This window comes from Monomorium pharaonis, chromosome 11, assembly GCF_013373865.1.
Source record: "Monomorium pharaonis isolate MP-MQ-018 chromosome 11, ASM1337386v2, whole genome shotgun sequence".
Taxonomy (NCBI): domain Eukaryota; kingdom Metazoa; phylum Arthropoda; class Insecta; order Hymenoptera; family Formicidae; genus Monomorium; species Monomorium pharaonis.
The window spans coordinates 12,737,001-12,752,644 of NC_050477.1; the positions used below are offsets into that span (position 1 = coordinate 12,737,001).

A 15,644-nucleotide genomic window follows, 5' to 3' on the forward strand; every position below is an offset into this window, starting at 1 on the left:
TAGTAATTTTTTTTAGTGTAAATTTCTTAATTAAATTTTAATAAAATTTTACTAAAGTAATAAAAGTTTCTTTGTTATCTATTGCCGTTTTATAATTGGTACGATTTTAAAGGAAAATTCTAAGAGAACATCGAAGAAGAAATTTTCCACCCTCCCTTTCTCCTCTCGTATCATGCGCGTCTTCATCTAATTTGCGTCGCAGCCTCGCGCTACATCCCGATGTATCTCACAGCTAATATTATTACACCATGAACAGTCACGAGCGTTCGCACTCGCTCGAGTCGATTGGCAAAAAGACGAGCACGTCGGCGATGGCGATACGTTGCGGATCGGCGGCGTCGGAGGGAGGACGCCTCCGCCGAGAGGGACGTCATACCCTAAATCATACCCCACTTCGTTGTCGAGCGAGCTCCCTCAATTTACTAATTGATTCCCCCGGGTTCCTCTCAGGGGCGTAGACCAGACCGAGCTCCGCCTTCGTTTTAACGTTGGGATCGGATCACGCGATGGGTCTTATCCACGGGTACACCCACCCATATTCGCGGCTGCTACCACCGACAGCGAGGCAACGTCGGGGGTCACGATGTTGTGTGAGCAAGGGGGGCAACACACAAATCGGTGACTGCGCCGAACTCTCCGCTTTCTCAGTGTCCCTTTGACTGCACATCCGAAACTGCATCGCGCTATTCGACAACGAGGCCGAGGATATAGCAGCTTCAGCTTACGTCGGGTGACAGTCTACTCTTAGCTGAGAGCTCGCGAGATCCGAACGCGAATTGCAGAAGGGACGACGGAGAGAGGAAGTAGGAAAGAATTGATAATCAAAAACGGGGATGAAAAAATAACGGAACGTACATAACGGCGATAATTTTTGTTTCTTGTCGGAAGTGAAAGTTAGAGAGACTATCATCGGAAGATAAAATCTGTCTAAATACAAAATAATCCGCGCCGCGACAAATTTCATCCCGTTCGGGCAAAATTTGAGTGCATGTTGAAGAAACCCCATTATACTTGAGAAGTATAATAATATATACTAAACAGAAATAATAATAATTAAACGGCAATTTTTGTTCCTTTGACGAAAGCCGAGAAAGTCGGTCTCCATGATTGAAAACTATAGTAAGATATGGTAATCGAATAAAATTGTCGATGAAATATAATAATTGGTTGACAACGAGTTTAAGTTGAGTATTTGCCGCGAAAGTTTTGTGAAGTTAGTAAATACGAGGTGTGACAAAGTAAAAGAAACTGACGGTGATCAGGCAACATGCTTGGCGGATACGAGGCGCAGACAGAATATTATCCGCAATGGCATCAACCGTATAATTATGTCACTCAACTTCCCTACGGTGAGTACACACGCACGGATCCTAATTGACGAGATTAATTACTCTTAAAACTAATTTGAATAGCAAAGCAAAGCAGATTCATTTTTTTTTTCAAAGTGTGTGATGATATTAAACTTGAATAAACTCTGACTCGTAAAATAGAAAAAGTTTAATAGATAAATCTATATTTTCCAATTATTTGTAAAAAAATATTAAATATAAGTGACAATATTAGATATGCATGCGTATCACTTATTATTTTTTATCATATTTTCCATTTAATCATTAATTTGTATGCAAACATTGGAAATTGTAGCCTGATGTTTCAGGTTCACTTATTATAAAAAAGTTTAACCTTTTACCAATAACAAATTAATTTATTATAAATCTTTTTGCAACATGCAGATTGCCTAAATCATATTTGTAAAACTCAAATCGTATTGCTTTTAAATATATTGAATTTATGAAAGTAATTAAACATATCAGACACCTTAAATTACTTATTTTATTAACAATTTATTGAAAAAATCAAATATTTAATAATTTATAAATAATAATAATAAAAAAGATGTTGAAATAAAATTTACTGGAATTTACTTTTAAAATTGGCATATTTTTATTCATATTAATTATTATTATTATCACTTTTATTATTATTAGTTTTACATTAACATCATTTATTGTAATAAAATTTATAAGGGCTTGATTTAGAAAACTTGATAGATTTTATAAAAATATTGATTTAATCTTTATAATTGCACACAAACACGTGTATAGAATAAAATATAAGATATTCTACAACATAAACCTTTTTATGTAAAAATATAAAAATTTACTTACAATTACAGAATTAATCAAAAATTAACATTAGTAATATCTGCTTTTCCAGCACGTAAAGAAGCTATTAAATTTTTATTTATATTACTTGCTTCTCATTTACTTCATATTTTTGTTATTAAATATTTCTACATGTACATATAAAGTGAAAATATAAAATAGGTACTAATAAGTAAAATTTGGAAACGGTACATTGAAAAAAAGACTTGGTTATAATAATCCAGCCTTGGTCCAAATTACCCAAAACCTTAGTGAAATAGTTTCAACTAAACGTAAGGTAATTATAACAAAATAATGTACTTATAATGAAATGTTTATAATTATTACCAAAGGTTTTGTTATTATTACTACATTTGTTTATAACAACCAAATATTTCAACAAAATCATTACTAAATGCATTTCACAGATTTACCAAGAATTTTTTTTCAGTGTACGCGCGCGCACACACATATTCTTACGAAATATGGAACATTTCAAAATTGCAAAAATATTTTTTACTGAGAAAAAAAATTGTTAGTGTGACTAAATTTTTCAATTTTATTACATTGTTTAAATTTAAATATTTTACGTATTTAAGTTACAATTACGTAACAAAGTTAAATATATAAATATTTGAATTAAAGTTTAATTATTTTAATTATTTTAAATATTTGAACTAAAGAAATTTAAGTAAAAAAAATTTATTCAAGTTACACGAGGAAAAATGTTTACTAATAATAAATAATTTGGTTAAAATGTACCAAATAAAATTATTAAATTAGTATAAACAACTATCTTCTAATTGCTTTCGCAAAAAAATACATATATTGCAAAAACAACTAAACTTTTTTTATATGAAACAAAATATTCAGTTTGCTATTAAATGTTCAACTAGCTTTTACTAAAGTCGAAAGGCAATAAAATTCTTTTCCTAATTTTTTGATAACTTTTTTTTAATTTTGCATGTAAATTAAATTTAGGATATATTTCAAATTAAATATATCATTTTTTTTAGTCATATTGTTTACTTATCGTTTTATGCATTGTATTACGATTGGATTTATTCTACTATTTTTAATGTATATTAATGTACCCACCTAATGAAATAAACTACTCATGTGTATTTACATAAGTTCAAGAACGGAAAAGTTCCATGAAGTTAAACTCGATTTTCCAGTTTGTAAGCGGAGACTGACGTTATTTTTGCGTTTGTTATCATTAATTTAATAGTTATTAATTCATGTTCAAGAAACACCTATCATTATACCCGATTGATGACGAAGGAAGTAATAAATCAAATAATGCAGTACTCATAAAATAGCATTTAATGAAAGAATAATTAATAGCAAAATGCAGAAGAGATTGTGAATCATTGCACAAGAGTTTCTTATTCAAACGATCTATTTTTTACTTTGAGGATCTATGCACACATTTGTTTAACAATTCAACATCTATGCTATGCATGTTTTACATTAGTATTTTATTTAACAAATATTGTACAAATAATATGAATAATAAAGTATTTTTATTTGCTGACAATATATTAACAAAAAATGTTATAAGATATATACATATGACTTTAATTAAAATTAAACAAAAGTTTATTTTAAAATTGGAAATGTTACGTTATAAAAGTAATAAAAAAAAGTTATTAGTATTATTATACGTACGATTTTTGCAAGAGTCGTTTCAAGATCAAATTTATCAATGTATTCTTTCAATGACAGAAAGAATTTCTTTCAGAATTTACTTTTAAAATCAGGATAATATTAGACATCGGAGAATTTTATTATAATTTTAATAAAATTAGAAAAAATTTTACTTAAATTTTATTATAATTATACAGTATAAGTATAATGTAATTATAATAAAATCCATGTTGTCTATACGGTTATCAATGTTTAAGATTTAAGAGAAAATGCCGCATATACATATAGAGTTGCGTACAAAAGTACGGCATCCACCCGATTTTTGCATAGGACCCCTCGGCTCAATTCCTGACGCTGACAGTCAGTCTACGTACTGGGGAGGCGCGGATTCCGGAATCTCAGGGGGTAGCTCAGGGGCCGGCAGTCCCACCGCATCGACGCCACCTCTTATCGAGGAGATCGGCGTCCAGGAAACAGGTTACTCACCTCTGCAGCAATACGTGCACCCTTCGGCATCCGGCCAGCATTACACCACCTTGCCGTACTCCCAAGGACAACAAGAAACATCCCACCGCCATCACCATCATCATCATCATCCACACCATCATCATCAACCTAGTCACCGACGCGAGCATGAGTTTGCAAACGCCCAGATTGGCCAACAGATCGTCGGTGGTACCCTTCAACAGCAACTTCATCAGGGTGTTCGCGAGGGTGACGTAGTACCCAGGCCGAAGAGACGAAACACCGCGAACAAAAAGGAAAGAAGGAGGACGCAGAGTATAAATAATGCCTTTTCCGATCTGAGAGAATGCATTCCTAACGTGCCCTCGGATACAAAACTATCAAAGATTAAAACCTTAAGACTAGCTGCGTCCTACATTGGATATCTGATGGCAGTGTTGGAGAGCGACGAGGGAGAGGAACCGCAGACCTTCCGCGCGGAGATTCTTTCAAATGGCAGAAGAAATAAAGCGATTCAACCTAATCAAGTAAATAATTTAATTATAATTAATTATACAAAATAAAGAAGGTTGAAGTAGAAAAAGAAACACAAAAGTAGAAAGAATATGAACGAGAAGGAAAGAGATGTGTGACGAGTGTGTGTGTGTGTGTGCGTGTGAAAGTATAAGAGAATATGAGAATAAAGAAGAATAAGGAAGCTGAAACTTCCGTTTGGTTTAGGCTAATGCTTAATGCATTATGAGATATATATTTAATTATTGTAATCGTGTACAGTTTAAAAAGTATAAAACGCAAGATTTTGCGACTAATAAAACAATAGTAATAATTCTTGTCAGAAATATACATATACTAACGTTAATATGCATATTTCTACTTATATATTTTCGTTTTGTTGCTTCTTGTTGTTAATTTACTTTCGTATTCGTAAGATTTTTTATCTTTTTGAAAAATTTTAAAGAATTTTGAGAATCACTCGAGATCACATGCGGCGACTTTGGGTTCGAAAGTTCTTTAGGATGAATTATTCCATGTCCTATGGATGGACTTTATTAAATCTCTCAAAACGCCTTCATAAGCGTTGCTTTAACGCGCAACGTAAACATTCGCCTCTATACTATATTAGTCTGAGAATTCGACCTTTAAGACCATCGTCTCGAGATTTGTTACAAATGAATAACATCGATATTGCCATATAATATTATATATTATTGTATAAAAAATCATTATTATAAAAAATTTAAACCCAAAAACGTGGAGATATAATTTAATTAAAATTTGTGTTTGCTTGACTGAAGTTAAAATAATATGATAATATCATACAATAAAAAAACAACTTAATCCAATAAAATCGTTAAATGTTGCAGTTAATAATTTTATTTAACAAATTACTTAACTGATTATTGCAATTATTTTGTATTTTAATGAAAAATTTATTGTATGGGACATAAAAAAGTAAATCCTGATGCAGTTTTAGTCTAATAAATGGTTTGCATCGAGAGGTCATTGACTTTGAAGGACTCGATAGGAAGTGTAGGAAGTGTTATTACAGGGAAACAAAGAAAAGATTTGATTCAACTTTCCGTCTAGTCCTCTTCTAATTTCGATTTTGAAAACAATTTCCTTTCCTCAAACCCCGTATTTTGTGGTTTTCTTCATTTTCTATGATTATTTTACCGCCCACGTAGAATTTTCTCTCAATAAGGGTCACTATAATTTTCACTTATAGTCGATAATTAATGTCTCCTTTGTCTCTTATTGTTAGATCTCCCAATTTGTCTGATAATTATTGAAAATTCCATTTTTATATCTTCTGTGGTTTACGTCTAACATAAAATTAAAAATAAAATGTAGGAAACGGTATTCTAAATGAATAAAAAAAACAGTATTCTAAATCTTACAGTTGACGTTACATTAGCTATAGAGGCAAGCCTAATTTTTGATAGAGACATATGTTATTGAATTTTTTGTTCCTTCACAGAATGAGTCATGCTTACAATCCGCCTCAAATCTCGGCTACGAGGAGCCAACGAAGAGCAAAGGACGGACGGGTTGGCCGCAGCACATGTGGGCCCTCGAATTGAAGCAGGAATCACCGACCGGCCAGATGCAATAAAATACACCGGCGACATCACTGTCAAAACATATCCGCGATATTTTACAAAATATCGCTCGAACGAACGTTCCTTTTTGCGCCTGACGTTACTTTTTATCGTCGGAAAGAAAGTGCGGCTCCGCAATTCAACGACCGATGCGTTTTTCAAACATCTTCGAATGTCTGTCAGTAAAAGAATTGCGAGAAATTCGAAATTATTGAGAGATAATATGTTGTAATTTCGTTTATAAAATAAATTTTGTTTTATAAATAAAATTCAAAATTTTGGAAAAATGTCTAGAAGTTATGTAGCTTGGGATAAGATATAATTATTTGGTGTAAAAAGGGTAAAACTATTTTGTATATAGCACGTGCGTACATAATTGTTGTGTATATACATAAAATTTCCTTATGTAGCGATCAGTGTTACTTTGAGCCAAAGAATGTTATCATACCAATGAGTCTTTTTTCCGTAAGTTAAATAATAGCGCTATTAAATTGTAATTAGGATCACAATTTTGAGTTGAATACATATCGTTAATAATATTAGAATTAAGAACCTTTGTAAAGTTTTGTATAAATCGTTACATAGAAATGTATAAAAATGTCACCAGTAATAAACAATGTATCAAAATAAAATATTGATATTTTATTTTACTTATTCTTTTAATAAATTATTTCCTTAAAGAAGATAAATGTAAAAGGATAATAATAGAAATAAAGAATCTATAAATTTATAATCAAATTTTTTTAAAAAGAGGAAATTTCATCTTTTTAAAGTAACTTGGATCTAAAGTAATTTATATATTAAAAACAAATAATTATATTTAATCAAAATCACATAGTAATTTTATTATTAACAAAATATTGTTCATATAACCAATATAAATACTTATTGTATTATCGTTTTGTATAAAATATTATAATTTAAAATATAGTATTTATGTGTTATACAATAATCATAATTACAAAAAATGTATTTTAATCATAATAATAATTTTTTAAAATTAATTTTAAAATTAACTATCTATCTCTTTTAAAATTTATTTTGTATGCTTGTTTATTAAACTTGCTTTTATTTAATATTAATTGAAGCATACTCAAATGTTTATTTTTGTATGATTTTTATTATGTCCAAGTTAAATAATCATTAAAACTCTTTTTTTCTTAAATTAAAATGTTAAATTGTAAAATGTTAAATATCAGACATATATTTTTTCACGTTTTTATATTATTTATATCGTATTTTTTAGCAACATAATAATAAATCAGTTTATTTAAAATTATCTTTACAATATTGTTTTTTGTATATACATTTTTGTATTTTTAGTTTACATTTTTCCTACATATCTTTCAAAAAAAGAAAAGTCGTGAGAAGTTCTCCCTCTCTATTTTTCCTTTTACTTAGCTGACCCATTATAGACGAAGAGCTCATTGTAGCGCTTGGTTTCGGATTTCGTGGTTACCCTGGCGCCAGTACTTGATCCCGTGTAGCGGTATCTGATGCTTTACACATAGTCAATATATTCCGAGGAGAAAATATTAGTGTCTATTTATCCTTGCACGTCAGTATACAGCATTTTTAGTACAGTTCCCTACTTGATTAATTCCACTCATTTGTCAATTTTCAAATTTGTTACCGTTATGTACAATTACTCCTGTGTGTGTGTGGTCAAATAAAAAAATATTTTTATATCCACACGTAACACACGTCTAAGCTTTAAAAAAAATATTCTAGGAAAATTATATTATTTCTTAGGAGTCTTTTTTAAATATATAAATTAATTTCTTAAACATTATCAAATTGATTATTTGATGTTTTGATCAATTGACCAAATTAAAAAAATCCTTCTTTTGTCTATTTTTAATTTAATATCTTTAATTTTCAATTTCAATTTACTTTAATTTTTGAACTTGGTTTACTAAAAATTAAAGAAAGGTATATAGTAATAAAGTCAATTCTACATTAGTAGAATTGGATACTTACTCACAATGCAAAATAATTCCATTTCTTATAAAAATTTCATATTGACAGCATTAAATTAGTTAGTAATTAATTACTTATTTTGAGTATTTAGAAGTATTATTATTATTGGTTTTAATACTTAAAAATTTAATTATTGCCCACACCACACATCTTTCAGAAAGCTTTCTGAAAGATATCTTCTGCAGATATCTCTTGTCAGATATCTTTTAGAAAGCTTTGTGAAAGATGTGCTGTATAAGTGGTTAATTTAATGGTGTCAATATTAAATTAGAAAAACATGTACAATCAGACACTTCCGCAATCCCATTTTAGCCCATCCCAGAATTCATTTTATAAAACGTATTTATGAATATCTTTATAAATAAAAAAAATTCTTTCAAATTTTTTAAAATTACGTTATTATATATATTAAAGAGGAAAGTCACCAATATCGTTTAGAACTTTTATGAGACACCGCAACTATATTATTTTTCGACAAGTGATATTGTATTGTATTAATATTGATAAAAACTGCATGATTTGTCTAGATAATTAGAAAAGTAAAAATCCACAGTTTATACTTCCATGATTTTTTTCTATATAAAATCTATTAAAAACAAATTCTTACAAAGTAAAAACAAAATTTACACGATATTCTTTTGTATATTGTATAGTTTAAACAATGGTGAATATATCAGATTGCGAATTAAATTGCTTCTATTTCTCCATCACCTTAATAGAACGTAGTAGAAACAGTAAGAGAGTAAATAAAAAAGTATAGACACTATAAGAGTTATGCCTAAATCCATGCCTCTTCAAGTTCAAGGACCAAAGGCATTTAGAACGCCAATCTTTTTAACGCACCCTTGTTTCTTATTAAAAGAAATATTAATATGTTGACATATGTGTTTGACATATATTCCAATTTTAGTAAGATTAATTTTTTCTGTTGACTCAACAATGTGTGCACTAAAAATAATTTCCAGAGAATAATGATCGAATTAGCATATCAAGAAGTAACAAACGGATATTTAAGATCGGATAAAAATCCGGCTATAATTCAATAAAAATAAAAATCATGGAAATGTCTGAAAATGAAAGGAAAATAAATACCTATTCATCACTTTCTTAATGAATAATTCGTTTTTTCGAACATTCCGATGATTTCATTCCTATAGTAAAACGTAATACATCAGTAAAGGTCGGATTTTTTTCCAATCTAAATATCCGTTTGGTATTTTTAGAAATGATAATTTAATCAGACAATTTTTCATGACACACACACATACACGCACACACATTCTCCTCTATGTTCTGTTAGAAGAATCGTTTTTATTATTTATATCTATACTAATTCTAAATCATACACTTTAAGTATATTATATCATATTTATACTAGTGAGTGTTTATTGGAAAAAGTATGAAAAAATTAATATTTTTTTTAGAAATTGTTACTTGTTATTTTATAATTTCAGAAAAAGAAATCAAAGAAAATTAAAAATATTTGTAATAATCTTCATAAATTTAAAATATAAGTGGAAGTGATTACGCTTTTCCTTTATACTTTATCTTTTTTAACTATGTTAACAATAAACATTTTAAATTTATAATTTAATAATTATTTTTGTGCGCGAAAGAAAAACAGAGAGAGAGAGAGAGAGATCAATGCAATCAATCGTCTTTGTTTATTCCGAAGAACGATTTGTGTTCCTGAAACAATTTTGTAAGCCAAGATCTTATTAACTAAATGGTCAAGAGGTTTCTGCGGAGTTAAAAGGGAATGAATAAAAATTGAAGAAAAAGTCGCCTAATAATGGAGACACTATAAGCATTATACATACAAGATTTATAATACTCCCTATTAAAATTTTTGAAGAAATATTTCATCAGGGTAAATTCTAATTTATGAGTATCCGTTTAATTAAATATTTTATTCTCTAATCATTGAATCGGTGTAATTAATTTTTAGCTTCTTTGCTACTAGGAACTTTGACTCTTCTGAGACTAAATATTTGTAATCGTTCCCGATGGCGTCGATCCATCAGTTCGTCATACCTAAACAATGATTCGATAAGCCAAACGAAGACAACATTGTCGGTTTTGTGTATTGTACATGAGTGATCGCGAAGTTCGAGATCGATATTATCGAGCCGATGACGAGCCGTGTGTTTATGGTAATAAGTGGCACCATATTATGCATGAGCGTGCACGTCCACGAGGATTTGAGAATGTTAATAATTGAGCTTTGCTGTTGCTCCGCCGTAAACATTTCAGCCGGCTTCTCCGATGCTGATAAAGCCTTGTATTTTGTTATTCGATCCTATGATCCTCCTTTCGTCGTCAACTGTTGAATCGCAATGCTGATGTAAGCAACAAGTTGTACTATCTTCGGCAATGTATATATTGCCTGCATTAATAATATCGTTATTTTTATCAAATTACATAGTTTATCGCATGTGTTACTTTTTTTAAATTTTGTAAACGTGTTAAATTTTTCTAAAATTTTTTCAAGTAGATTATGGAATAAATTTCGGAAATGGCGCGTTAGTTAAGAAAGTCTTTCAGTTTAACAAATAAATTAAATTAATTGACTTTTAATGTACATCTATCTTTTAATAAAGAAGTTTTTAACATTGCTAAAATCTCTTTGAATTAAAAATTGCTTTTTCAAATAATAAATAATAAATAAAATTTAGGCAAAAGTTATTATTTATTATTTAAAATTTTTTTTTTACAATTAACAAATATTAATATGAAAAAAATTAGAAAAAATTTTTATAATAATAACTCAGATGTAGTGACAAGCTATATTATTACATATTTACACTATGATGTTACATTTAAAAGAATTATACATATAATTTAAAAACATTTCATATTCTTACATGAAAATTATACGGTAAAACTTTATTTTTTTTTCCAAAATATTCTGTAAACTCATTTTTCTATTTTGTAAATATAAATTTTCTTAAATTCTCATCTTATATCATTGCGATTAAAATACTTAAAACTTTTCTTCCCATAAAATTCAATGTTATTTTACAATAAAATAAACAAATTATATAAAAAAATTTTTTTAACTTAGGAATATATATATAGGGCGTCTCTGACCAAGTGGGTCAGTGCTCATAAAGAGGTAGAAGGGATCGAGATGAACATAAAAGTCCAATTTACTGTCTTGGGTTAGGTCTTGGGTTAGATTTACAAATAATTGAGGTATTAATTTTTCAAATTATGCGAATGGGAGCACACCAAGGGAAGAGCTCGATCCGCTCGAGCCATAACACGGAAGAAAAAATCTATCGTAAATGTATGATAAGCTTTCATTAATTTACTGTTTACAATTACGATAAAAATTAATTAGATTATTTGCAGATTCCACACGTTAATATCTCGATTATTGGTGGAACTAACTCAAGACAAAATTGGACTTTTATGTTCATCTCGATCCCTTCTACCTTTTTACGAGCATTGACCCACATGTTTTAGGACATTTTGTATATATATTAATCACAAATGTATTTATTGTCAAAATTTAATCTTATATTATGTAAAAAAAATCTTAAGCAAGAAAAAGTTACTCATTACTTTGTATCACGTAAAATTTAAATCAAGTAAATTCTAATTTGATGAAATCAAAATATTCGGATTGGAAGAAAGAGCGGTCGGTACTGTCTATTGTGAGGAAGTAAATATTCCGAGTATTTCTCTCGCATATTTAGCGTGCCACAATGTTAACCCTTCGCTCTCCGACGTCGGCGTTCCTTGTCAAGTATTCTGTCTCGAAAACAATTCTCTGTACGCTCGTGATTTCGCAGTAGGAATTATTTACGAGTTCTACTGCTAAAATTATGCATGATTTTACAACTGCGTACTAAATTTGTCACTGAATGTTTAGGTAACTGCATTTCACAAACTAAAGTGTTAGCAAAGTAGAATTTGACAATAATTAGTTAAATAACAAAGTTAGAAAGTTAATAACTTTTTTATCTTTTAATTTAATAAATTTCAAGTAAGTTAATTTTTAACTTCTTATTTATATATATATATTTTATATTTTTCAATTAATTATTCTTAAACAGATAAACTTTAACTTATTAACTTTTTTCTTAAGATAAAAATTTATAAAAATTATTCTTAAAAAAAATATTTCTATAATATCTTTTCATTAAATATATTTAATGATTCATATTGTAACTGTTATAATAAGAAGAATCTAACTTTAAAAAATTACAACATTTTAATTTAATATAAAAATGTTTTTTAAAACTTTTAAGTTACCTCAATAAGCTAATTTAATCTTAATGCAATTTTAAACTAAGTTACTTTTTAAATTATACAACTTTTAATGTAACTAAATTAACTTTATAAGTTATTAACTTCAATTTAATTTAATAAAAGAAAATAACTTTCTCAACCCTGTAGTAAAGCTTGTTTTAATATGAACAAATTTTGCCACTTATAACAGTTTCTTACTTGAAAGTCAGAAGTTTTACTTAAAAAAAGTACAATTTTATTAGGTACCGAAAACAGTTTGTGTGATTTATTTCTTAGCAATAAATTAAAGTCAAACTTCAATAATTTATACATGTAATAAAGTTAATTAGTATCAAGTTAGCAGAAGGTTAAATTTGTCGTTGATATACATATACATAATGTACAGCTTTGAATTGTTTCAACATTTCATTGTTTATGTGACATTAAAGATAGCTAGCAAAAAGTTAAAAACTCGTACTTTTTTGCTTTATATAAGTTTAAACTTGAAAATACAGCAGTAAATGCAGGATTTGTAACATGTATGGCAAAGACACTGTTAGCGAAAGGAAATATAAAATATAAAATATAAAAATGATTTAAGCGATTTAAGAAAGGTAATGAATCGCTAGAGGATGAATTGTGTTTGGAACATTTATCTGTTATAAACTGAAACGATAAACTACGTGAATATGTGTTAAAACCCATAAAAAAGATGTGCAGATGCATTATAAATATTCAATGTGACGAATCTATAATAGAAAGAGATTGCTTTCATCGGGTTTCCGTAAATCTCTTTAGATACTTAATAGTTACACTGAAAAGAGTATTTGATATATATAGAGTACTGACTGTAACTAAATGTTAAATAATTATAGTTAAAAATCCATGTTGTAACATATAAGGTTACTAGCAAAATTTATTGTAACTATCATAATATATTTAAATATAATTAACACTAAAAAATGGTTATAAAATTATATTAATTTTTGATGTCACCTATATTTATACTATCTTTTTGTCAGTGTAATATGTTATTATTTTATATTTTTACTAACATAATAATAATTATTATATAAAAATAAAGCTTCTAGATAATTATTTTAACATTCAAGTTATAATCGCAAAGAAAAAATATTTTTTTGTCAATATTTATTTATGAAAAACTCTGTCACACATTTAAATAAAAGAAAAGAATTGTCTCTAAACTAGATAAATTTACTTAAAAACTTATTCCTATGCATTAAATAGTTTAAAAACATTTTGTAAGAGATTAATTTTAAGTCGCAGATAAGCAAATGAAAAATTTGTAAATTACAATTTTGATTGTAATGCTGCAATTACGATCAAATTACGATGTTTGGAAGTCGGCCTATAATTTCCATGTCGTGGAAATTCGTTTTCACGTGTAAAGGAAATGGTTCCTCCCCTACCAAGAATAGCCACGTTCTTACCGTACCGTAGGAGTGTTTATACATATATATGTCTGCTGTCTCTCTCTCTCTCTCTCTTTCTCTCTCTCTCTCTCTCTCTCTCTCTCATTCTCTCTTTCTTCCCGTACATCGTCGACCGCAGGAGGTGTTCTGGGTTACATCAAGGCAAGAGTTTACAAAGCATTGCCGATTCACCTACCCCGCCCTTTTTCGCACCTATCTCCACATAACGCGTGCCTATTTTCGATTCTCTTTGTTTGCAAAAAACACAATAAAATTCTATTTTTATTCGTTGTAGAAAAAAATAAATCACATGATATAATTGTCAAAAATGATAACTTCTTAATTTAATAGCATCTCAAGAAATAGTAATAAATGACATAAAATATTAATAGTATACTGTGTAACAAGTGCGAAAAGTCGGCCATTGTCCACTAATGCAGAGAGTGAACGCACAAGCCGAAGGCGAATGGCTGTAGCAAAATCGCATTGGTTGCAAATACTTATACTTTTTATTACAAATGTGTAAAAAGTCATTGTGTTTCTTTTTTAGAGAAAACAAATGGACAAGTTAGCAAAGATTATACATTCACAAAAGCGTCGAACCGTCGGTAATTCTACCAAAGTACATGTTACTGTATGCGTGTTACGAGATGGCGCGTATGCGAGTGTAATAACAAAGAAAAGCGTGCATAAAACAATAAAGATAAGCATGCGACAAAGGCTGCGTTTCGAAATTTACTGCCAGTGCTGAAAATCTATAGTACACGTGACATAAATATGGTCTAGTTTACACCATTAAATCGGTTGGTACGCGCATCAAGTTAGTGCGGACTAAATATTTGATATGTCCCTGTTTACACCGTTCCATCCCTTTTTACATGACATTTTCACTGTTGATATAAAAACTTCTATTCTAACTTTCTAATTAAAAATTCTAATTTTTAATCTCAATCTAACAACAGCAGCGGCAGTATACACTTGATCCAATTTGAATCGAATTAAGCGCGCTGACATCTTTGATACGCGTATCAACTTGGTCTGATACTCGCGATTGAGGAATATCAGACCAGAGCGCACTAAAGTAATCCGCAAGCGTTTATACCGAGTGAATCAAGTGATTTGATATGGATCGATGTAGTACTTGATACGCGTACCAAGTACTCGGTGTAAATTAGATCTATAGATTGTCAGTACCGGCAGTGAATTTTGGAACACAACCAAAATAAGAAATGTATTATTGCACTATGTACTACTGCAACTATTCACGCTGTCTATTAATAAGACAAAACAATGAAATAATGATCAAGCTTTAATATTCTTTGAAATTCGAAATACGCAACAGCATCAGCAATGATTTTATTAATTCAATTAAATACAAAATTTAATTAAATCAATAAACAATTACAAATTTAATATGATTACAGTCTCACGTAAACTGTTTTAATTACATCTGTATAAGAATTTGATTTAAAGTATATCAATTTGTAAGTTATTATTTTAAAATCACCATTTTAATTTTTAAAAATAATTACTTACTGATGATTGTTCAGCGACTACTGCAGTAGTCCTAAGAGTTTTGACAAATGATTGATTGTTAATTCAGAGTATGAGATTTGCGCAGACAGATAAGACCGAAA

At 29.0% G+C, this 15,644-nt stretch overlaps 1 protein-coding gene across 1 annotated transcript; it reads left to right on the forward strand.

Annotated features, from left to right (window-relative positions):
- Positions 1–631: 631 nt before the first annotated feature.
- Positions 632–6,990, forward strand: LOC105830101 (heart- and neural crest derivatives-expressed protein 2). Its single transcript, XM_012669268.3, has 3 exons — positions 632–1,349; positions 4,125–4,786; positions 6,238–6,990. Exons 1-3 carry the CDS (start codon positions 1,268–1,270, stop codon positions 6,370–6,372), a joined length of 879 nt encoding a protein of 292 aa, XP_012524722.1. The 5' UTR covers positions 632–1,267; the 3' UTR covers positions 6,373–6,990.
- Positions 6,991–15,644: the final 8,654 nt, after the last annotated feature.

Bases quoted from the DNA above. Each gene is read 5' to 3' on its own strand.
- LOC105830101 (XM_012669268.3), top strand. From the start codon at position 1,268: ATGCTTGGCGGATACGAGGCGCAGACAGAATATTATCCGCAATGGCAT. The intron at 1,350-4,124 runs GTGAGTACACAC...ATTTTTGCATAG, and splicing joins TGTCACTCAACTTCCCTACG to GACCCCTCGGCTCAATTCCT. The intron at 4,787-6,237 runs GTAAATAATTTA...GTTCCTTCACAG, and splicing joins AAGCGATTCAACCTAATCAA to AATGAGTCATGCTTACAATC.